This window comes from Drosophila miranda, chromosome 2 (genome assembly GCF_003369915.1).
Source record: "Drosophila miranda strain MSH22 chromosome 2, D.miranda_PacBio2.1, whole genome shotgun sequence".
Lineage (NCBI taxonomy): Eukaryota > Metazoa > Arthropoda > Insecta > Diptera > Drosophilidae > Drosophila > Drosophila miranda.
Window position 1 is genome coordinate 4,927,895 of NC_046675.1, and position 23,003 is coordinate 4,950,897.

A 23,003-nucleotide genomic window follows, 5' to 3' on the forward strand; every position below is an offset into this window, starting at 1 on the left:
TCGCAAGCGCAACAGCTGTTTTTGGACCAGGGTTGTCGCTTCCTCCGCGGGTGCTTCTTCTTGCAGGCCGTTGCTATTCACCCACCCACACACACAAACACAAACACAAAATAACAGTTCGATTCGCGGCTGGCTCTGCCAAAATAATTAAGCCGAAATAAGCAGGTATATTAGCCCTAATAGTGTGCCATTGTTTGCCATATACGCTCCGTGTGAATCATGTCGTGATATTGCGTCTCAGTGCAGCCCCCGGCCTGCTGTGTGCGCTGGAACAGCCAGAATCTCCCTCTCTTTTCCGCCGCGGTCCGTTGAAAAATCGAAGAGAGGCGCAACAGCAAATAGCTCACTCGGCTCTCTGTCAAAATAAACAGTTAACAAGACGAACGTTGTGATAAGGCCAGGCCGATCAAATTGCTTTGTGTGCAAAGTGTTAATCTTTTCGGGGCATTACTAATAGATCCAAGTGCAGAGACGACCAGTTATAGATTCTCCCATTTCTTGAATTTCGTTTAGGCCGTTGACTAGTTGGGGAAAATGAACTGCGAAGCGGCTCAGGATACGCCGAAGCGGCGGGTGCATCGAATGGTGGGTGATATTTACATGATTACTAATTGCTTACAAGTAATTTTCGTTATCTTTTCTAGATAAAACTGCGTTGCGGCTTTCCATATATAGCTGTGGTTTCACTTCTCCTACTTTTGCTATGCGGCGGTTCTGCGGCCGATCAGCTGGTATGTTTGGCTAGGAGGGGAGCGACTGGAGTTGGTTTGGTGCCGATTGGTTTGCCCTGGCTTGTGGCGCCACAAACAGCTGTGAATGCGCACTTGTTGCCGCATTCTATTGGCCAAGAAAGAACAAGAACTCCGGCCAGTGCATAGCTTTATCTCTGTTCTTGTCTTTGTTTGTTGGCTGGGCCAATTAGGAATCAATCAAGTCGCAATAGACCCGATAACAGTTCCAACTGTTGCTGGAACTGTTATGGCCCTCTTAATAGCTGTACTAACATTTGCACATCTTGCAGAACTTTACCACCCAAGAGTGCAAGCTCAAGGAACCCATTTATGGCAATACGTTCGACTTTAGTGCCCTCCACTCGGACCTCGCTCATGTGGTGGAGAGTGCGGGCAATGGGGATGACAAATTCGAGTTTAATGTTTGCGGCAATCTCTCCAAGACGTGCAATGGGGAGACCAATGTGGCGGCCTGTCTCAAGAAACAGGACAAAGAGTATGTCCTGGGTAAGCATTTGTAATGAGTTGTCTTCGATCAATCCAATTTAAATCGACTCTTCCTCCAGGACGCCAGCACGAGCTGCATTACTACAATGGCAAAATGTACTTCAAGTATTTAAGCGGCGCCAAATGTGAAAATGGTACCGCAGATAATCCAAACTACCAGCTTCATGTGATCCTCAGCTGCGATTACACTTTGGATGCCAATCCAATGCATATTACGCGATATGTGAGCAGTTTATAGCGATTTTGAGACATGTTTTCATGTTTTTCTCGTAGGCCAACGATGCCTGCTCCTTCTACATCACCTACGAGACGCCGCTGGCCTGCCTGCCCATTCCGGATGCAGTGCAGTCGAACAGCTGCAGCGTAAGGGACACCAAAACGGATGGAACATTCGATCTGCTGCCTTTGAGCGACACCAATTACAGGACCAGCAACCGGCAGGGCTCTGTCTTTCTGATTAATGTGTGCAAGCCCGTGCTTTATGGAGAAAATAGCATGTGTCCGCCTGGCAGCAGCATATGCCTCTACTCTCCCAAGGCCACAAATACTTCAGAGCGGTGGGTAGTCTTTCATATATAGTTATAAAAGAACGAACACCAGTGGTAAAGCAATGCATTTCTTGTAGATTCATCAATTTCGGAACTGTGCAGTCGCATCCCGTTATGGAGAACGGACAGCTCTTGCTGCGACACGAGTCGCCCACGGCTTGTGCCGGCAATTCCAGTGTGAATTACACCAGTGTCATTTACTTTAGTTGCGACAAGACCATAATGGTGGGTGGCCCCTCATTTTTCAAAGTCTTGGAAACACTAACCATTTGTTGGCCTTGCAGAATGCACATCCCGAATTCGCGGGCCTTGGAGCAGACGAGTGCACGTACCAGTTCAATTTTGTAACGCCACTGGCCTGCAATGATCTCAAGCCCTGCACGGCACTTACCTCCACCAATGAGCTGTAAGTCTACCGAACGATATTTATAATGATTGAACCTAAATCAGCTTGTGTTTCGCTCCATAGTTTGGATCTTAGTTCGCTTAGTAGCCAGCCAGTGCATCACTTGTCCAAAGATGGTCGCAACTACACGGTAGCCGTGTGCGCCAGTGCAGGAAATCCCTGCCAGGAGAATGGCGGTAAGTCGAAATATTAATTAAGGCAAACAAAAATGGTTTCTGCCTCAAGGAATTGTGTTTATAATATTTCCCATAGCTTAATTTAGAAAAAGCTGGCTTTAAAACGCTTGCAATTCTTTCAGATTAATGATTTTTAATGGCCCTTTTCGCTCGAGTAGCCTTTTGGAAACAATAATCGTCTTGGCAACCTCCCCATACGGTGCAAAAAGATGTGATGGGATGGGCAGCGGTGGTCAAGTGTTGACCATTTCATCCGTTTTGCATTAGTGCGCTCATGCGTGGATATTTGTGGGGGTCCTTTACGCCCACACACATACATTTATGTATGTTTTGCTGTTGTATAAGTGAGGTGGGAGATATTTAGGTTTGTGATGTGGTTCCGTCATATATTTACATAATTTACGGCCCTGCGTGGCGTGTGCACAACCGACTCTTTCCGTTTACGACTCCCAATGGAAAATAAATATACATTACGTATTTTTCAATAATAAGTAAAGTATTTAAGTGGATGTTTATGTGCCCTATTTAAAGGGGAGCCCTTAAAGTTGTCAATCCTTTCATCGAATATGGTTATTTTCTTGGTCTTTCGTGTCAATCCGTTTTCCAATTATTGTACGGACTGCTTTATGGGCCCCACATATCACAATCTCTCTCTATTTGTACCCCTATTTTATAGTCCTTTGTATGGCCTGCATCCACATGAGGCCCATACGTTGCCGCCGTATTGCAAATAACAACTTTTCCGTGATGTGCGGCCTGTTGGCATGGCAAATGTGTGCCTCTCTGTTGTTCATGCAACACAGGCCCCACGCACGCACGCACATACATGCACGCAGCACGTCAGGCAGTGTGTCGGTGTGTTGTCCTGCATTCATAGTTGACTGCAGACGCATATCCTTTTTGGTTCGCTGGCTCTCTTTTCCCGCGAGTTAGAGCCAGCTCGGCACTCCACACAGAGATACCGTGGCCCACTGCTGGGACCTCGGCATAAACAAATAAATAAGTGTGCGCTCCCTTTTGCCAAAACTGATGTCCAGGAGAGGCCTTGGCACGGAGGAGCTGCATACATGAAATTTTCATTTGTTAGGCAAATAGCAGACGCACACAACTGGTGGAGCTCGCAGGACATGGCAGGGCTTTTGTAAATACACACACACATCCGTACACAGATACGGATACAGATACGCGTTGCTGGCTCGCTGTTTGGCGCCCAGCTGACACGGGCAGACAGCATATTGCTGCCTCCTGCCATTCCACTCCTCTCCATTAAAATCTCCTGGTTTACATAGTTGAATTCAATATTTGAAGGCATTTGGCAGTGGCAGTTTGCTCTGGTTGTGGCCCCGGCCCCGGCCCTGGCCCCGGCCCTGGCCCCGGCTGTCTGCCTGCAACTGAATTATGGCCACGCCCCTCCACCAGCCGACCCAGCCAACAGCTCCTTCCTAATCCACGCCTCCAACTGCTGTTAATTGCTTATGCAGCATGCGTTGCACTGTCATTTTGTGTAATTTTCCTACATTCTACATTTCTATTTATTTATGGCGCGGAACACCAAGCAAATTGTATTTTTGAGTGGACCTGCGGTGGCCATGCCCTCGGGTTATGTGCGTGCTGCTGCAGATATCACGTTGACATCCCCCCCTCCCCCACGTCAACATCAATTTTACGCTTTTCCATCTGTCTATATGTCTAAGTAAATTTGCAATTATTTTGCATCACATCTAGGACCCTACGGATCACTCAATAAGTGCCAGCTTTATTTGAATTCGTTATGTACGGAAATAGTTATGTCAATAGTTTGGTGTTGACCAGGTTCAAAACGCGAAGGAACATGGCCTGGCCCCCCTCCACATGTGTACGACCGCACAGCTTCTCCTCCCAATAAGCAGCGTCGTTGGCCAGTTGCCTCTGCTCCGGTGTGAGATTATCGTTGAACTCCTTGGGCACTTTTTCTGGCAAGGTGTCTGATCGAGTACACATTGTCTTACGTCGATTATAGGCCCGTTTTGGAAATTGGGCTGGGGTCTGCTCTTTTAGCACGGTTTTCTTATTCTTTTCGGCACGGGTAGTCTCCTGGCTGCTCCATTGAGGAAGAGCATGCAGAGGGGCTATTTGTGACTCTCTGGATTTCGGAGATTTCTGCCCTAAAGATGGTTCGCTGTTCCATTGAGCGAAAGCTGAGCGCCAGATGTTTTCCATCGAAGAGTCCGAGGCGGATCTCTTCAAATCTGTGGAATGCGTTTGTTGTTTGCTTAGCTAACGATATATTACATTTTATATGAACAGAACATGGACTTGCCCGTTTTGGCCAGCTGCAGTTGCGACTGCGCCTTGGGTGAAACATTCCGCTGCTGGTCCTGCGACCGTTTTGATGGTGGCTCCGACATCGGGAAAATGTTCCTGTTATAGAGCTTGCTATTAATAAATGGAAATCGGTTTATATAGCGCACCATAAACTCACCGAAAGCGTTCTAAAATTTTTGCAGAATTTTTTACGAAAACGATGAGACGCAAAATTGGTGGCCACTTTTCCTCTCTTTGCAACACTGCAAAAACCGTATTAATCGCGAAAGCTATCGAAAACTGCGTAAAAGAGAAAAGGCCTTAAGACATTAGACTTATGGGAGAAGCATGCAGAGAGAGCGAGAAAAATATATGTATGCATCTGCTTGGTCTACCATTTTTGTTGCATCAGAAATGGTGGATTGCCGCACTTTTCAGATATTGAATTCTGCTCGCTGGCTGGGGCTTTGATCCGAAACACGTGTCTATAGAGAGCTACGGACATTATTTTACATATAGATATATATATATGTATATATGTTAGCAAAGTCTAAGTTCATAACACCAGGAGTATTTTTATACGGCAAAACGTATATATTCCATTTCAACTTGGGGCAGTAAGAGCAGATATCAAGATCAAGTACATATATTGAAATACGATCATATAAAAAGCATTAATCATCCGTGAAGGCGATGGCGTTAGGCATTACTTGTCGCCAATGTCTATTTATCTCAGTCTATCTCTTTAGTCTAGTTCTTTTTGCGTACCCTCAACGGTAGCGGCATTCACACAAAACGCAGTTGAAGATGCTGTCTCGTTCTGTCACACACAAGAGCATTCATTCACATGCATGCACATTAAATGCTTTTAGAGTAGTGGTAAATGTTAATGGTATTGGGTGAGATGGTGTCGTTGCTTTTGCGAACGGAAGCCCGAGTAAAAAGGAGAGTGATAAACAGGCTTGAAGAAGAAATACTCGGTTAGGAAAAATATCGAGTAACGAGTACGCCTAATGGGTACCACGGGTTTTAGTTTTACTTTAGAACAAATCCAAAACGCTTGTCAGGTAAGTCCATCATTTAAATTATTACTGAGTACAATTTTCAACCAAAGAAGTTTTAAATGATTGCCGATAATTAAGGTGGATTTGCCATAGCCGGAGACCCAGAGACCCAGAGACCCAGTGGTCTTGTTGAATTTGATTGTCCGGCCTTAAGAAATTAATTTTGTATGGAAAATAAAGCCCGAAAAGGTCATAGAGTCTTAATGGTCTCAATATCACCGCCTCCTAAGGGCTGAACACCATTGCTTCAATGAGTTTCTAGCTTCTAATCAAAGCTAGACAAAGCCCTTAAGCAGCAGTATATCAAATTTGCACAACAAAAACCAACTGAAGAGGCAACTTTTTGTTGCCTTTCCTGAATATGGCAACGCTTCAATGTTGATAATTTTCAATTTTCTGTTTTTATGCTTTTTGTTTTGTGTATATTTTACTCCTTTTTATGTGCTGCCCTCGGTTTCCTCCGGTTATTTGTGTTACTGTTGCCGCTGCTGCTTCTGTCGGGGCAGATTCAATTTGGAGCAACACCATATTCTGGCCAGAACCAGAACCAGAGCAGGAACCCTCTCCTGCTGCTGCCGCCCCCCCACCGTAACTAACACTTGCCGGCAGCTGTTTGGCCAGGATGCGCCATCCAAGTGGCATCAGGCAGCTACTAAATCGTTTTATATTTGTTTTTCTCGCTTTTCTCTATGGTTTTTTTGCCCAGGGCTGCCTGGTAGACGGCTGCTGGTCAATGTTTTTAGGGATTCCTGGGACCTTTCTTGACGGTTGTTTTCCTATTGAAATTCAATTTGCTTGAGTTTTCTTAGCCATTTCGGCAATGGTCTTTGCTCCTGCTTCAGCACCAGCCCCGTGCCCTGGGGCCCGCATATGCGCCAGCCATGAAATATATTTTGCGGCAAAACATTTCCACTCGCCCTATCAATGCCACAAAGTCAGCTCCTTGAAGGGCCCCCGCTTATACAATACAATATATGTATATTTAACCCTTTCATGCAGCTCCTCCGAAGGGCCTCGTTTCTATTTAACCCTTTCGTGCAATGTCAGGAATTTAAACAATGTTTTTGTTTCTTGGCCACAATGCGAGTTGTGGGCCCGAGGCCCCTCCCCCCAAAGCCTTCTCCGAACAGAGATTGCATTGGGATTGAATTAATGCCAGTGTGTGGGTGTATCTGGCGGGTGTATCTGGTGGGTGTGGGTGTGGGTGTGTATTGGTTGTGTGTGACCAGGTCAATCTCGTTGGATAATCCTGACAAGGAAATGATTTTCACCCAAGGTGTACACTTTTCAAGTATACACTGCGACAAAGCAGTGCTAAGAGGGAACGGATTAGAATCATCTATTATCAAGGATATATAAATATTTTAGTGCCCGTATTGAAAAGAAACAGGCATTATAAATACTGCCCATTTGAATATTTTTTACGCTATCAAGTTCGAGTATTACCACCTTAAGAAAATTCAATTCTTTGGAGTTATAATAATTAAATTTAAATTAATTTAAATTTATAAATTAAATTAAATAAATTAAATAAATAAAAATTAAATAAAATTAAATTAATATAAATTAAATTTATATTTAAAGCAGTGCAACAAGCTCAAAAGCAGCTGTAGTCGATGCCCTAGCATTACTGTTACAAGCAGTTGTTAAGCAGGAATAGAATCGTACCGCTTGATTTCAACACTAGTCACGGGTCCCTCTAACAGCTTGGTTTTCCCACAAGGCTGTACTTTTGCAACGATTGTTAGAGATTTTGGAGAAGAAAAAGACTCCATAGAGCATGTTTGAACTTGCTTTCGTCTCAGACACGAGAATTGTTAAATTTAAAGCATTTCTCTCAGTGCTGAAACCATATACATATAAATCTTTAGAGGACGTCTTCTGTTTCTGCTTGTGGTCGGCTAAATTCAATTGCAAGCTTCCGCCGGACACTCACAGAACCTGCTGCTGCCATAGATGTTTACACTGGGATGTAGACGGACGGACAGACCGTCTGTCCGTCCGTCCGTCCGTACATATATTGTCACGCAGGTCCCCCACAATGTCATTTATCAATTTAGTTGACAGTCCATTTCGTTTTCGATTTGGAAAAAGCCACCTCAATTGGTCTTTTTCTTCTCTTTTTCACATTTTGATTTTGATTTTCTTGTTGTTGGTCGGGGCCCTTGATCCTAGAGAGTCATGTGTGCAGGATGCGATGGGATGCGATGGGGTGCTGCTAGTATTCCTTCAATGTCTGCAATAAACTATAAAAATCTTCCACCATGGCGATGGACATGAGAATAAAGGCAGAGGGGAGCAGTAGTTGTACATACTCGTGTATAGTATATGGAGGAGGAAGAGAGAGAGAGAGAGAGAGAGAGAGAAGGATGAACGAAATTACCATACTCTAGTCAAATCACAATCACAATGCTGTCTGCTCGAGGGCTCTCAATCAAAATCTGGCAAAATGTGAGTGACGTTGCTCAAAATTGTTCGGGTTGTAAGCGAAATGGAAGATTGAAAAGGGAAAAGCACCAGTGAGGACGCTGTTTATTCCATAAAATTGAGCTGTCGAATGGTTCCCCCTATAAAAATAACTTTAAGCTGTGTTCAAGCAATTAAATCGGAGTATAGAAGCCTCTTCTGCCCCTTCCTTAGCTGGAGGCCCTTGGAAAAAACAGTCTACCAAGCGGACAAACAACGAGAACAATTAGTTTCTCCTTTGATGGATACTGATGGACCGTGGCATGCTGTTGCTGTCGTCGCTGCTTCCTTGTGTTTGCCATCCTGTAAAGGGGGTGTCCTGGGGGAAGACGCGGGCAATTCTGTCCACAATTCTCGTGAATGCTTAGCAGAGGCTTTTGAGCCAGGCCAGGATTCGCGCTGGTCTCTGTTTGCCTTTGCCTTGGACGTTGGCCGTTGTTTTTTTTCCCTTTGATTTTTTGACGCTTTGTGTCTACGGCCGAACACTCAATTGATGCGTGCACATTTCTTGTCCACTTGCAGGCGCCTGTTACGAACAGAATGCGGAGACCATCAGCCTGGGAAACGCCAATTCGCATCTGCGTTTCAATCAGAGCGGCTCGCTCTATTTGCTCTACGAGAACGGCGCCAAATGTCCCACTGGATCGGGCGCAACGTCGCTCTGGTCGACGAAAATCGAATTTGTCTGTGCGAACAATGCCACAAAGGACAATGGCACCACCGCTGGCGGTGGAGGCGGTGGAGCCGGCGGAACCACCGGCCGGAGCAATGCTCTGCAAATAATTGAGGACTCCAATTGTCAGCTGTTAATCCAATATCAGACGCCGTACGCCTGCCAGGAGCAGATTAGATGCAAGGCCACCGTCTACGTGGACCACACCACCGACGGCGTCGGCAGCAGCGGGGACGAGCTGATCGACCTGACGCCCTTGATTAGCGCCAGCGACAACTACGAGGCACGAGTCGAGCTGCCGGCCAGCATGGAGCATCTGGTGCCCAAAACGACAAAGGTGAGCTCCCCGTGATTTCCCCCAGGTCCTGGACTCTAATTTGCTGGCTTTTGTCTTTGTAAAGCATCTACGAGTACTAGTACTTTGAGGCTTCCGTGGATGGGGGGTCTCCAACCAAGACCGTTTCAATCCATTCTAACCATTTGTATCTGTATCTCTCTCTATCTTATGGTCTCCTCTTTCCTTGCAGTTCTATTTGAATGTGTGCCGTCCATTAGTGCCGAAATACCAATTAGGCTGTGCCGGCGGCTCTGGTGCCTGCATGGCCAAAGTGGCGGCCTCCGGTGCCCCCGAGGAGGAGCATGTAAGTACCACAGAAGGCTAACACAAAGCGAGAATGTTGGCCACGTGAATGAAGCAGCTAAAGAAGGAAAGAAAGAAAGCCGCTTATGTGCTTCAAACTCTTTGCCCAGCCATGCATCTACGTATCCGTGTGCGGTCTACCCTGGGGATCGGTCGTAAATTGCACCTCCTTTGGATCGAAAACGTAGCCGACCCTCGTAAACGCCTCAATATGTTGGTCGTTTGGCCGAATGCCCCGCAAAATTGTGCCACCATTCATGCATTAAATATGCAGCAATCTAATTGCTAAGCTTTGCTCCCAGACCCATCCAAAAAGAAGCCTCAATGCCGCCGCCCTTATCCGAAATTCCCCAGTGGAGTGACCACTGGATTTGCTTGCTTCATTAACAAGAGCAGGACTCGGACTCGGACTGGGACTAGGACTCCGGACTGTCTGCCGTTGACAGCAGCCAAAAGTTGTTTAATGCCAAAAATCCCACTCTTGGCTCTCTGGGCTCTCGGCTCGCATCGCTGGCCACATGGCTAGTGTTCCAACTGTCCAACTGTCGGCCCAACTGCTATGATGGCTACTTGGGGATGGGGTATGGGGGTAGGGGGTCCAAGGGTCATGTGCTTAAATACTTAAGCCCACAAAAGTATGCTATGAAATTTGCTTGAAATGAGATTTGTTTCCCCAGGCCACAAAATGGTCAGCAATGGTTGTTATCCTTAATTCCCAGGCCCTGGCCTGAATCTTTGCAAATGAATGAGATAATTGCCGAGGATTTGCAGGGGGGGGAGGGGAGCTTAATAATTCATACAGACACGTTAAGCTCTCAGAACCACCTATGCCATACACGTACATGCATGCATGTACATTTCTTGAAAAGAATCCCACTGCCACTTAACCCCGGGGTGAAGTCTGGTTTTGGCTGGCTTTTGATGCGAAAGTTGGATGAATTATAATGTTCTATCCTCCCCGGTGCCCCAGTCCACCAGTCCACCAGTCCCCCACATGCCACTCCAATCGCCGCAATAATTGCATGCGACAATGGATGCATGCCACTAGGTGGAGGCAATCTTTCTAGCTCACTTGCCATATGCCGGTGCCCGACCTCGCTTTCCATTTTCCTCCACGTGGCACACACACACACACGCACACAGAGAGCTCACACCTTCCGGTCTGAACTTTTATCACAAGCTGCACAAATTTCCCGGGAGCAAAAACATTGTTCAAGTTGCTAAAAAATAAGCACGTACGCGTTGCAAATGGCAATGCGCGTTGGAGTTGTGAAAATCCACTGCGAGAAAATGCCGACTGAATTGGAGATGATGAACTTTTGCTTTGGGAATGTGGAAGAACTATGATAAGGGGCTTAAAATGTGGGGAAAGTGAAACATGAAACTCTAAACGAGATCTGAAATAGCCAGGTAAGATTATATTCTAGGAATTTCTTTATATCAATGGAAATAGGGCTATTTTCTGATAGATACTGCCTATAAAATACCAAGATATTCCATTATAAACAAATAGATGCTTTGAGGTACGGTCTTGCGGAGTACTGGTACTTTTTCTGTTCGTTAATGGGTAGTTGAGTCGTTCCCAGAATTCAGAAACAATATACAAAGTCTCCACAGGTCTTCAGGTTTCCAGAACAAAATATACAGTCTTTGGCGACGTCGGTCCCAGGATAGCAAAAACAATATATGTACGTTGCTTGGGAATTGTATAGTCTTTGCCCTGGAATGTATCCACTTAAAGATCCCTAATCCTATCTAAATTAACATAGAAATCTTTGAGGCAAAGCTTGTTCCTTGATGCGTAATTGAGTCGTCTTTTTCTCCCAGTGTTTTTTGGTAATGTTGGGAGTTAAGTGGGTCTGTGGTTGGGGTCTGGGGTTTTGGGGCCTGGCAGCACGCGAGTGAAATATTTCAGCATAACGTAAGGTCAGTGCAACGTAACATCGCGTTACGTAACGAGACGGAACGGAAGGAAATGGCAAAATGCGGCCCTAAAGGGGAAGGGACCTGGGGATTGAAGGCAGGATTGGGATTCCTACAGCGGTAGGGAGGGAGGCAGAGTGGCGCAAAAATATCTGTAAAAACAGCTTTTAGCGGCCACCATCCATCCATGTGTGTATTTATGCGAATGTCTATGGGTGTGTGACTGGGTGGGTGTGTGGGTGTGGGTTCACCGGCGACGTGCTCTGTAAAGCATTTCCGTTAGATCAGGGGATGTCTGGGTGGATGGATGAATGGGTGATGCCCTGCGGGCGGGGGTGGGGGCTGGTGCTATGGATGGTTCCTCCTGTGGGAGGGGAGGCCAGGCTTTAAGTGCCATCGGCTTTGTTTGCATGCCGCTGGCCTAGAAATATACTCGTAACGCAGTCATGGTAAATATATTTTTATAAAATTTCTATTGCTTTATTTTTTATTTTTCGTAGCCTCTCGCTCTCCCTCTGTCTCTCTGCTGTTGACATTTTGTGCCACGTTTTGCATTTCGAAAATGCTCCGTTTTCAGAGCATTTCGTGTGCGGAAACGGAAATGTGCTGCTAGCTGCTGACGCGCACTTGAACAGACCCCAAAAACGCCCTTCAACCCTCCACTCAATCCCTGGAGCTGATTGCTTGGCAGCATCCCTCCGACTGGCTCTCTGTCCTGCCTGCCTGCCACGCCCACTCATTGACAGTTGTCGAACGTTGTCGCCGTTCCATTGGCATTGCACTCTCCCCACCACCTCAAACCCTACTCTGCGCTGCCTTTATCGCATGCACATATTTTAATGTGCTGCCATTGCAAATCCCCAGGGCTTTGGCTGGTACAGTGGTAGCTCCCAGAAGAAGGAATACGATGCGGAAAGAGCATAGCTGGGATCTTGGGTAAAGTATCTGGGAATGTATAGACCAGAACGAAGAAATATAGTCCGCTAGGAGAACAAGATCTTGGATTTTTTGAGCTAGGATTCTTAGATTAATTCCTTCAGAGTCTGATCACACTTTTTGGAACAAAAACCAGTCGGAACCTGCCTCTTTTTTCTGCTCCAGATAAAAGTTTAAGTAAACTCCTAAACTCCTCTTTTCATTCCCTTTCCCATAGTTTTAACAAACTATTCAACAAGATTATTTCATGTATTTCAACTAGCTTTAAATCCTTTTGAAATTGCCCTTAAATTGGCCTCCCACTGTAGACATTTGTCGTCTTACGCGCTTGACTTGGAGGATGCTCCCGGATCCGTGTTTGGCCCGACACGTTTGATTTTTTCCTTGAATGTGTACGCCTTGGATTGCCAGTCGAATCGCATCGCAACGAATCGGAGTGGAGTCGAGTCGAGTCTATTCATTGGCATTCAGCGACTCCATTGTCAACTTGGTTGCAGCATTTGACTTGTGCCAGTGCAAATTTGGCAACGGCCATGTGACTGGCATGGCAATCCTGCCTCATCCTCAGCTCGGGGGTCCTCCGGCTGCACACATTTGCATTTTGCACTTCCGACAATAACCAGCAAATCATCAAATTGGTTGTCATTCGGGGTCCCGGGTTCTGGCTTCTGGATCCTGGGTTCCGGGTTCGGGCTTTGGGCTCTGAGCTCTTCACCCCATCAAATGGCATTAATAATGAAATTGATCAAATTGTTGGGCAAACAGCTAAATTCCTTGGGACATGAACGTGCACCCCCCCAAACCCCCCTCGGCTGCCATTGTTCTGGCCAGCCATAATGCTGGGCCATGGTTACGGCTCCGGCCATTGTGCCTCTTATTATCCATGCCAGGCCGGGGCTTGTCCTGCGGCCTGTCTGTCGTCCCCTCATGTCATTGTTGTTCAGAGCTCTCTTTTCATTTCTATTATTGTTGTAACTCCAAGAGGTATTCCGTCTGGAATCTCGGCCCTCAAACGCTGAACCTGCACAAATCTTTATTGCTTTTGAACTTAAGCAGCTCCCTTACAAGTTCGATGAGAATGGACTGAAGTTTATTTCGTTCTGATAGAGCTGCTGGAATCTGGACTTTATTTCACTCAAACAATGGCGATTGCAGAGGCAGAGGGGCACACGCACAGGTAGTGGCTGGGTCGCCTTTTGCCTACCAATTAGAGGATCTCTCTTTCCGTTCAAGGTTCTTAAATAAATTTCGTGTCCCGAAATCCTTTTCGAGATTTCCACACAGTTCTCTTAATCTTTTTCCCCATTTCTTTCCTTAAACTTTCGTTGTTTCGTCGGACTCAACCCCCAGATGAGATTTTCCAACAATCAAGTCAAGATTTTCTTGTTTTCCTTGGCCTTTTTGGCCATGTTTTCTCTCTTTCTCTCTGTCTCTGTCTCATTTATTTGTATCTGCAAACAATTAAGTTACTCTCGGTTTGGCCTGTGCCCCCATTCGTCGCTTGTATTTACTTTTTACACTGTTTTTCCCTGAGAGAAAAGTTGCACGAAACTTAAAAAAATAATCACAAATACTAGGGCGGCAGCACGCACACACATACGACTATACGAGTGTACTCCTATATACGCAGAATCCCAGCAAGAAGTTAGTTGCTTGTTCAAATGCGATAAGAAAGTTTTTCAATAAATTTTGCACAGCAAGCTACTGGGGAAAACTTACGGACCCACCAGCCTTTCTGCCTGGGCGGGGGAGTGGGATTGGGCGGGGGGAGTGGCAGTGCCAGTGGCTGGGTGTTGTTCTAAGTCGGTAAGCTGGCGCCCCAGACAAAAGTCTCCTCTCTCCCTTTCTCTGTCGGTGTCTCGTCCTCTGAAACCCAATGCTAATGAGGATAGCCTGCTGAAGGTCAGCCATGGTCCATGGTCCTCTATGTCCTGTGTGTTTGCTGATGGCGCATTAGCTTGGATTTTGATTTTCCAATGGATTTCCCAAGCACAAGTGGACCAGCGGACGAGAAAGGGAATTTCGCAGTGAAACGGTTAGCAATAAATAATAGAGCAAACTGCTAAAACATTGCCTGTGCTGCATACAAAATGAGATCGGAACTGGGGCTCTGGAACAGACCCCCATCCTCGCTGCTCTCCGCCCTCCCTCCGTTTGCTAATACGTTTAAGATGAGACGACAACATGTGCAACGCTTGCCGCCATCGACCCTGTTGACCCGAGCATAAATCTTCAGCCACTCGAACGCCAATGCACTTGCCATGGTCCTGGCTCTGGCTCTGGTCCTGGTCCTGGCTCTGGCTTCCTCCCAGTTCCATTTGGAACTGCAGCCCTCTGGCTGCCACTCTGCGTCTGCTTTTTGCGCATTAAACTCACGTCGCTGGCCGGCTAGTTGGATGGCTGACAGCGTTTAAGCTGCCTGATTGCCAATAGTGGCAGTTAGTGTGCTCCCATCGATGCAACAGCAACAGCTAGCTGTCCAGGCGACAAACTGTTCGCCAGAAAAAATGACTCGACAAGTTCCGGAATGACTTTGTGTATTGATAGCATGGAAATGGAGCTGCAGACTTGGCAACTCAATCATTACATTCTTTGGAGTGTCTTGTGTTCAATCAAGAATACGTAGAGTGAAAGGGTACTTTTATTCCTTTCTAGTATTCACATTTCACTACATATTTTAGGAGAAGGTACACAGAAGAGGACTATCAGAAAAAGGTGTTTCAAAGGTGTTTGTTCAAACGAAACCTAAAAGGAGCAGAGAAATCGATGAAATGTCAACCAGTAAAAACGTTTTTGTCGATGCACACATGTCATATGTCTGGAAGGTGGCATATATTACCTACCATTTCCATTTCCATATAAGAATTGTCAATAATCAACTTTATCTGAGATGGTAGATATTTTTTTGGCTGGGAAATATTCATTTGATATCATTTGAAGGTTTTCCCTGCTATGGTTTCCCTCCCAATTATCGCTTCCAGCTAGTTCCATTTCCTTGAATTTTGTCGCCTGGCTATGCCATTGAACTATCCATTAAATTGTCGTTTTGTGCTGGCACTTCGCTGCGCTGGCCCGTGTGTCCGGTCCGGCCTTGTGCCTCATGCCACCCAAACCAATAACTGGGAGCCGGAGCCAGTTATCAACGCATCTCATCGATGTGCAGGTCCGGCCTTTCCTTGCCCTTCCTTGCCCTTCCGTTCCTTTCCTGTCCTTTCCTATCGACTCCAAATGATGTTCTGCTGGTTGGCCTGGACAACGCTGACACAACGATAACAAGTATGAGAACGTGTGCTCGGCTCAGACAGGGGATTTCCAAGTTATTTGCCGCAATCTCAGACACAAAGTTAAACATTTCATTCGGCCACAGCTTTCTTTAAACCGTTCCACCTCTCACTCTCTCTGTCTTTCTTGTTGCAGAGCCTTGGATTCCCTTTAGTTTCGCTGTCGCGTGTGAACCGTACCTCCGCCGAGCTGCTGTACGTGAAAGGAGACCCCTGTCCCACGGACAAGAAGACGGAGCTGTCCACACGCATCCTGTTTAACTGTAATATGCGTGCGGGTCGTGTAAGTAGTGCCAAAGGACCAGAGAGCTGCATTTCGCTATTTGGCATCGGCATTTGATCTGCCATCCTGCCCGCCATTTGTGGCCGAGGTCCGATGGCGTTTGCTCTTCAGCAAATTGCTTTTATGTGCCTCCACTGGCTCTCGCTCACCATTCTGACGACTGTTTTCTCCTTCTCCTCCTCCTTCGCCATTTAGGGGCAACCCGTTCTCCGTTCGATTGAGGACTGTGCCTATGACTTTCAGTGGGAAACGAATGTCTTTTGCCCGCCGCACGAGTGCACTGTCAGTGCGGAGACCTGCGACCTGGTGCACGACGAGCTGGGCCAGCGATTCAACTTCAAGAGTGCACCATTCACCAAGGACGGCAAGATCGAGGTGAGTGGATGATTATAGAGCCGGTCGTCTCAAGTGCCTGTTCCATAATCGATGTCTGCTCTCCCCCTGCAGGTGGACTACAACAACACCAAGATGTCGCTGGATCTATGCGGACAGCATCGCAAGGCCATGACGGACTATTCTCAGGCGCTGGTCAACATATTCTTCACACACGATGCCCCCAATTGTGGCAAGGAAGGTGAGCCCGAGTATGATGGACTGTGGCTACCGGGAAGGGGGTGGGTCAACGGATAATTCGATTTACATATCCTGGCACTTTGTTCTTGCTCAAGAGTACCCCGAGAGCTGGAGAGAACGTTGTCGCTTGTCGCTTCCGTTTCCGTTTCCGCTTCCCCTTCCGCTGGCGCAACACGCGCATTGCCGCCATTTTGTATGCCTTTCTTTATCTGATTTTCAACTTTTTCGTGGGTCTTGTACAAGCACCGCTCCTCCGTGGCTTGTTTTTGCCTGCAAAAATAGGAAAATCGCATTAGAATTGGCGCACAGCCCAATGCACTTTCTTCGCGCTTATCCCTTCGCTCCGCTGTTCTGCTCGTCGCTTCTGGCATTTTATCGCGTCATTTTTGTCGCTGGTATTTTTTTTATTGCCTCCACTACTATGTTGGAGCCGCCCAAGCGACGGGTTTTTTGCAACTGCGACTCTTTTTCGGAGCTGCTTCTTTTCTAGTTGTTTGCCTTTTAACTAAGATTCTTTTTTGTCTGTCTGCGGTGGAAATAAAAAGGAAGCAAAACGTTGGAAATTATAAAAAAAAACAAGTGAGAAGCGATACATACGGGTACCGAAGATTTTGATACCCTTTAAGAACGGGTGTTTCTATTTGAATAGTGTATGTTGAAGGTATGTTAAGGCCTGGCCTAACGAATGGCTTGGGCTTGGGAATGTCTTTATAGATAGAGGGTTTTGTAATTTTTAAAAATAATTTCCTCAGACTCCAGCAAATATTTCGCATATGATTTACATTCTTCCAAATTCTGTCTGCTTAAAAAATAAATTCTAGTCTGAGGTTTATCCAAGTTTTAGTAAAAATTAAAAGACTAAATTGCTTGCCTATCCAAATAAATATTTATAAATCCCACCTTCATAGGCCGAAAACCTTTAGTCTTCCGCATAGCCAAAATCTGTTTAAAACCAAAATACCCTCCTGCCAGAGTGTTAAAAGTAGCAAACGGAGAAAAAAACTGTCTACGAGATAATGCGGTAAAATAATCTTGCTGCACTTGAGAATATATCTGGTTTTTTTTAAATATTTTTTTTTTACGCTCTTCAGGGGGTTTTCCTGTTTTTGCTGATTTTTTTGTGTGTGTGTGATGATGTGATACTCTTGCATGAATATTTAATGCATGCAGAGTGGAGAACAGAAACAGACAGACAGACAAAACGTGGGTGAGTGGCTCAGTTCTGGGACTGGCTCCTTCCCTGCCTGGAGCCTGCCTTATATGGGGCACAATGATTTTTATTCGACCCATTGCATGGCACTTAAAACTTTGCCATTAAAACGCAAAACTTTTTGTTTTGACAAATAAAACTGACGACGATTTAATTATGACACATTTTCTGGCACTGTCTCTGCCTCCTGCCTCCTGCCTCCTCCTGGGGCATAAAATGAAATTATTTTAAAACTCTGTTGGCCACAGAAATTGTGTCTTTTTTTTGGCCATTCCATTGTTGGAGAGCACAATGCGCAATCTGCAAGCGATCAGACAATTTTAATGTGCGGCACAGTGACAGGCGTTAGCAGATACCAGAAATGTTTCCGAAACAGTTCGAGTCGGAACGGGTGATGGGACGTCGAGGATTGGGGCTGTGTGTAGGCTTGGGTGCCGTGCCTGTGGATTGCTGCGGAGGAGTGGGCCGCCCAAATCCCATCGAGTTGTTGGCGTGCAGATTTTGTGTGGCTTTGCGACACTGGATCCCTTTCCACACACACAAACACACACATTTCATGCTGAGCATTTGACCGACAAGAGTGGCAGCCTGACCCTCTTGGAGGAGGAGGAGGAGGTGGAGAGGCCAGAGCAGAGCCCGGAACGTAACCGGACCGTACAGCTTTTGTTTCTGTGTCTGTGGTGATAATTATTTTTGGCTTTTATGCGATAACTTGTGCGGTGTCCAGGCCCCCAAAAGCCACTTTTGAGCCTCTCCTATCATTTGAAATTTTGATAAGGATACAGCGTTGATGTTTTGTGGTCCGGGGCTGCCAGACCCTGGCCATATCCTTCTGTCTGGGCAATTAAAACGGAATGAACCGGGGCTTGGATTTGCTCGTGGGTCTGTCTGTATTTTATAAGGGTTAAGATTGTTGCGTCTGTGGGTTCATTTGAACTAATTAAAGTGATTTTTTGTTTGGCGACTAATGCACATTATCTTCACTTCCAGGCACGATGAATGTCCAGATCCGGTTGATATGCAGCAACGAGACGCAGAGTTCCAGCACCATTTCGAGTGTAAGTAGGGGCTCATCCGCTCATCGGATTGAAGCAGCAAACATCATATCTCGGCGGCTTATCCCCGCCTTCCGCAAAGGATTACACACAAAGCGTAGCATACTTTTCCGAGCCCTGCCAAATGCGCATCAAAGAAAACGCGGGCGGTGCCCTAAACAACAATGGAAAGAGATCCTGTACATTTTTTTTTCTTTTTTGCATATATATATATATATTCTCTGTCCTTTTGCTGTTGTTGTGGTTGTGTCTTGGAGCTCCCTTTCTCAAAGTCTTGCCACAAGGCAAGGTCCTGGGCTTCAAAGTGAAAATGTAAGAAATATGTGTGCGGAAAAGGGCAACCAGGGACCAACCAGGGTGCTACAGTAGGTCCTGGGTGGAAAGCAAAACGTGGCAGGTGTCCTTTGTTATGCTTACCACTTGGCAATCGGCTTTGCTTCGTGCTTCTGCTCAGGCTTGTACTGCGGCTCCAGGGTCCTGCTTCTACTTTTGCTCCTCCTCCTTCAGCTGCTCCTGGGCATACTCCTGCTGCAGTCCTTTTTGCTCCCCCCCCCTCTTTCGAATTGTTTCCACCGGGAGTCCGTGCGGCTTTGTGCTCTGCGGCCTCGATGTCATTTCCTTTTTTGTTTTTGTTTTTGCGGTTCGTTTTGCATGCCTTGCCTCTTGCCTCTTGCCTGTTGTCTATTGCTTTCGCATAGCTCTTCTCCCCCCCCCCCCCCCCCGCAGGGGATGGGGCTTTTGTTTCTTTGGTCCGCTTGTTTGCGGGGTGTCGGGTGTAGTTGCCACCTAAGCCTTTGTTTCCATAACAACTGCAGCAGTCTGAAATTCAGGTGGCCAACAGATCAGGCACTCTTCGCCTTTGCGTTGCTCCAATTTATTGGCCAGGTGGCTGCCACTAACGCTGCTGCTGCTGGGACCTTCTGGCCTCCTGCTGATCTTCTGGCGTGCGATTAGGAAATGATTGTGATGCCAACAGGCGGCAGTCGGCAGTCGGTAGTCGACAGGAGCTGAAATTTAATTACAAACCAACCTACAAGCTGCAACCTTTTCGCCTGCACATGCACACATACTCGTCGTAATATAATTAAGTTGCATTCGCCTGCAGCACTTTGACTAATGACCAGGGCTATGACTCTGACTTTGCTGTGGTCCTGCTGCTGCTGTTGCTGGCAGGACCCACCTTCAGCATCATTAGCATGCCCATATGCATATGCATGTGGGTGTGTATGTGGGTGTGGGTGTGGGAGAGCTCTGGAAGTTCTCTCTTTAAGCTAATTAATATTTGTTTGCTTTGCTTATACGACAATTAACCGCAGGTACGAGTAGCTGCCGCCCCCATGCCGGGCACAATGCATCGCAATTAGTGGCAAAGGGCCCCAAACGGTTGCATTATAGCCCGTTTCCCCGAAAAATGTATCGCAATTAGTGCTTGAGGTTGCACTGGGGCCGGTGCCACCCATTCAACCCATATCATCTAACCGCATTGTAGTCCATTACCCCAAAAATTGCCAGAGGAATCAGGGCTGATTGAAAACATTTACCAAAATGCCAGACTACCAGACTACCAGACTGCCAGATTGCCAGAGTGTTGTGTAGGTCGATAGTTTTATATTTCGTTCCCAGAGCTGCCGCCTCCCATCGACTGGGCGGCACTCTCTGCCTTCTGTTTGGGTTTCGATTTTGCATTTGTGGCACCCAGGCAATTGACCCAAATTTAAACCAAGCTGCAAGCTGTTTGCCACCTCTGACAAACATTTCCAAATCGAATTGCCAACGGGGCCAGTGCGATGTCTGTCAATGAGGGGAGGCACAGCCACGTCCGCTGTCTGCTTCTGCTGAATCTGTGCTAATTTTGTTTGAATATTATTTGTTGCCTACACTGGAAGATGGCTAATTGATCGCACTAAATCAACAGGTTAAGCCAAACAGGATGCTTCTAGCTGGTATTTAAGGAAGGAAACGGGGAAAAAAACTAAAACTCAAACATCTCAAAGCGAAAACAACACGCCCAGCACGTTTTAATCCTTGAACTGTAGAGCGGAAAATAACACTCTCCAGGATATAGTATATATGTACGAGTATATCCCTTGCACGACAACTTTTGGCCAGCAACAACAAGTAAAATAGGAGGCAACATGGCGACGACGCTGTAGGAAAATTAGCGATTCAATGAAATGGGATTTTAAATGGCTGCAAACTTTTTAATGCGTCGTCGTTGGTAGGGAGTCGTCGTCCTGCGCTCCACTGCCTCACCATCCGTTCTATACACTGCGATGGCTGCAGGAGCGGTGTTTCTCCTTGTGGACATGTTCGTGTCTGGCGCGGCGCCTCGCCGTGACGGGAAAGTTTCCCCCAGTTGGTTGGCGAGCGGGCTAGCTGTTCGTCTGGCTGGCTGGCTGGCTGGCTGGCTGGCGTTTTTGCCACTTTCAGTTGCCAGTTGCAGCTGCAGTTTCGGGCCGCAAAAGTTTTTAAATTATGCGCACATTTGCCGTTTCATTCTGCCCGCTGGAGCGCTGGTCGCGCCGGAAATGGTCTTTGGGTGAAAGTGTTACAACAGGACGAAGAAGGAAGGGCCTGGGTGGCCGGAAACAAGTTGCGAGCAGTTGTTGCGCCACAAATTTGCGCCACGATGGGCAGCTGACTGGAGCTGGGTCCACCCGTATTTTACTTGGGAATTTATGCCCTCCGCCATATCAATTTATTTATTTATTTTCTTTTGCTCTTAATGAAGAAAGTTTCTAATTACAAGAATCCGTTTTCGTTTTCTTGCAGGACCAGCAATGCAATTTGCTTTATGTACAGCGCACGCCGAGCATCTGCCAGTTCCTGGCCCTCAGTGTGCCCCAGCAGGATGCCGGAGGTGGCAGCAGCAGCAGCAGCAGTAGCAGCAGCAGCTCGAGCAGCAGTAGTACTACTACCAGTACCACGACCCAAGCATCGCCAGCGGGTAAGCCAACCAAGGCGGCCACGCCAGCAGCCACGTCAGCCACGTCGACAACGACAACAACAGCTGGCAGCGAGCCGGCGGCTGCTCCCATCGGGCCAACGGCCTCCGTGGGCAGTAAGTGCAACGCAAAACTGCTGGCCAACAGATCTCTCTGCCTGGCATCTGTCACTTGTAACGCTTATGTTTCCATTTTACAGCCATCCTGGCGGCCATTCTGTCGGTGACATTCTGCGTGACGTGCCTGGGACTGTTCGCCTTTTCGCCGGCGCGAAGGCATCGCGTGCGTCGCCTCTTCCGGCGCAGCAACTCCGCCGTCAGATATTCCAGAGTAAGTGAACGGTCATGGCCGTGGAAACAGCACTCAAAGAGCTAATGTCGCGCCTCTACTCTCCTGCCCCGTTTTGCCTGCAGGTACAGTCGAACGAAGAGGCCAATCTGCTGCTGGAGCCCAATGGCGAGTTTACCGAAAGCGATGATGACATGCTGCTTTAGGTGGCATCCGTGGCAACACGTCTTCGCCATTAAATGCGGATAATGTGGCAGAGCAGAAGGTGGCATGTGTGATGAGACATGCAGCATCCCAAAGTGCAGAAAATTGAACACCAAAGACATAACTGAAACTGGAACTGATTGTGAGCTAAAAACGAAAGAAACTAAAACTGTAGTAAAGAAATGTAGGCATAAAGATAAATAAGATTGAAGACGCAGATGTGAACAGAGGAGAACTGCTAAAGGATGTTGATATATAAAATTGTACAATACGCATAGGCTACAACGAGAAAAAAACCAGAACACACTTAAAGGACCTATATATATATATATTATACAACATTATATATTTTATATACACTTCATATAAAAAAGAAGAATCCCCGGAATCCCCCCCCTTAGCTATAGTTAACCCAGAAATTGCATGGGACAATTGCTTATGAATTTAAATAGTATTTTCGCTGGGAGTTTTGCTTTTATGCGATGATTTACGAGTACTTAAACCACATCGTGTGTGTGGCCACCCCTTTTGTGTAACGTTAAAGGTATTCCTTTCCAACGATGTTTTATTTCTTAGGGCAAACTTTTTGTTTTTATTTGTTTTGTGCGTATTTTTTAATGATTAAGTCGATAACATTTTAATAATTGTACAACTGTGAATGTGTATACAAATATAATGAAAATTTAAAAATTTTAAAATTTATTAAAGATAGTATGGTGTTTAAGACTTTAAGGTTTTAGTCTGCGAAGTATTGCGGATCCTGAATTGGTAAGTATAACTCTCTAACTGAAACTCTTTTTGATTCCAGCTA

At 46.5% G+C, this 23,003-nt stretch overlaps 2 protein-coding genes across 4 annotated transcripts; one reads left to right on the forward strand and one right to left on the reverse strand.

Moving 5' to 3' along the window:
* Positions 1-73: 73 nt before the first annotated feature.
* On the forward strand, positions 74-22,753 carry LOC108155901 (cation-independent mannose-6-phosphate receptor). 2 transcript variants are annotated; one of them, XM_017287043.2, is made up of 18 exons: positions 74-165; positions 514-585; positions 645-731; positions 1,022-1,238; positions 1,298-1,461; positions 1,512-1,795; positions 1,864-2,011; positions 2,071-2,192; positions 2,256-2,368; positions 8,704-9,191; positions 9,382-9,495; positions 15,771-15,917; positions 16,113-16,292; positions 16,365-16,491; positions 18,691-18,758; positions 21,528-21,816; positions 21,900-22,030; positions 22,114-22,753. In XM_017287043.2, the coding sequence occupies exons 2-18, from the start codon at positions 535-537 to the stop codon at positions 22,192-22,194; spliced, it is 2,811 nt and encodes a 936-aa protein (XP_017142532.1). In that variant the 5' UTR covers positions 74-165; positions 514-534; the 3' UTR covers positions 22,195-22,753. The 2 variants fall into 2 exon arrangements, with proteins under 2 accessions (XP_017142532.1, XP_017142533.1); XM_017287044.2 differs by having other exon boundaries at positions 21,528-21,702.
* LOC108155906 lies at positions 4,075-4,947 on the reverse strand. 2 transcript variants are annotated; one of them, XM_033389511.1, is made up of 4 exons: positions 4,830-4,944; positions 4,668-4,768; positions 4,349-4,596; positions 4,076-4,318 (listed from the first exon to the last, which is right to left on the reverse strand). In XM_033389511.1, the coding sequence occupies exons 2-4, from the start codon at positions 4,753-4,755 to the stop codon at positions 4,154-4,156; spliced, it is 501 nt and encodes a 166-aa protein (XP_033245402.1). In that variant the 5' UTR covers positions 4,756-4,768; positions 4,830-4,944; the 3' UTR covers positions 4,076-4,153. The 2 variants fall into 2 exon arrangements, with proteins under 2 accessions (XP_017142540.1, XP_033245402.1); XM_017287051.2 differs by having other exon boundaries at positions 4,075-4,596; positions 4,830-4,947.
* Positions 22,754-23,003: the final 250 nt, after the last annotated feature.

Bases quoted from the DNA above. Each gene is read 5' to 3' on its own strand.
- LOC108155901 (XM_017287043.2), top strand. From the start codon at position 535: ATGAACTGCGAAGCGGCTCAGGATACGCCGAAGCGGCGGGTGCATCGA. The intron at 2,369-8,703 runs GTAAGTCGAAAT...GTCCACTTGCAG, and splicing joins TCCCTGCCAGGAGAATGGCG to GCGCCTGTTACGAACAGAAT. The intron at 15,918-16,112 runs GTAAGTAGTGCC...TTCGCCATTTAG, and splicing joins GTAATATGCGTGCGGGTCGT to GGGCAACCCGTTCTCCGTTC.
- LOC108155906 (XM_017287051.2), bottom strand. From the start codon at position 4,755: ATGTCGGAGCCACCATCAAAACGGTCGCAGGACCAGCAGCGGAATGTT. The intron at 4,597-4,667 runs GCAAGTCCATGT...CGCATTCCACAG, and splicing joins ACTGCAGCTGGCCAAAACGG to ATTTGAAGAGATCCGCCTCG.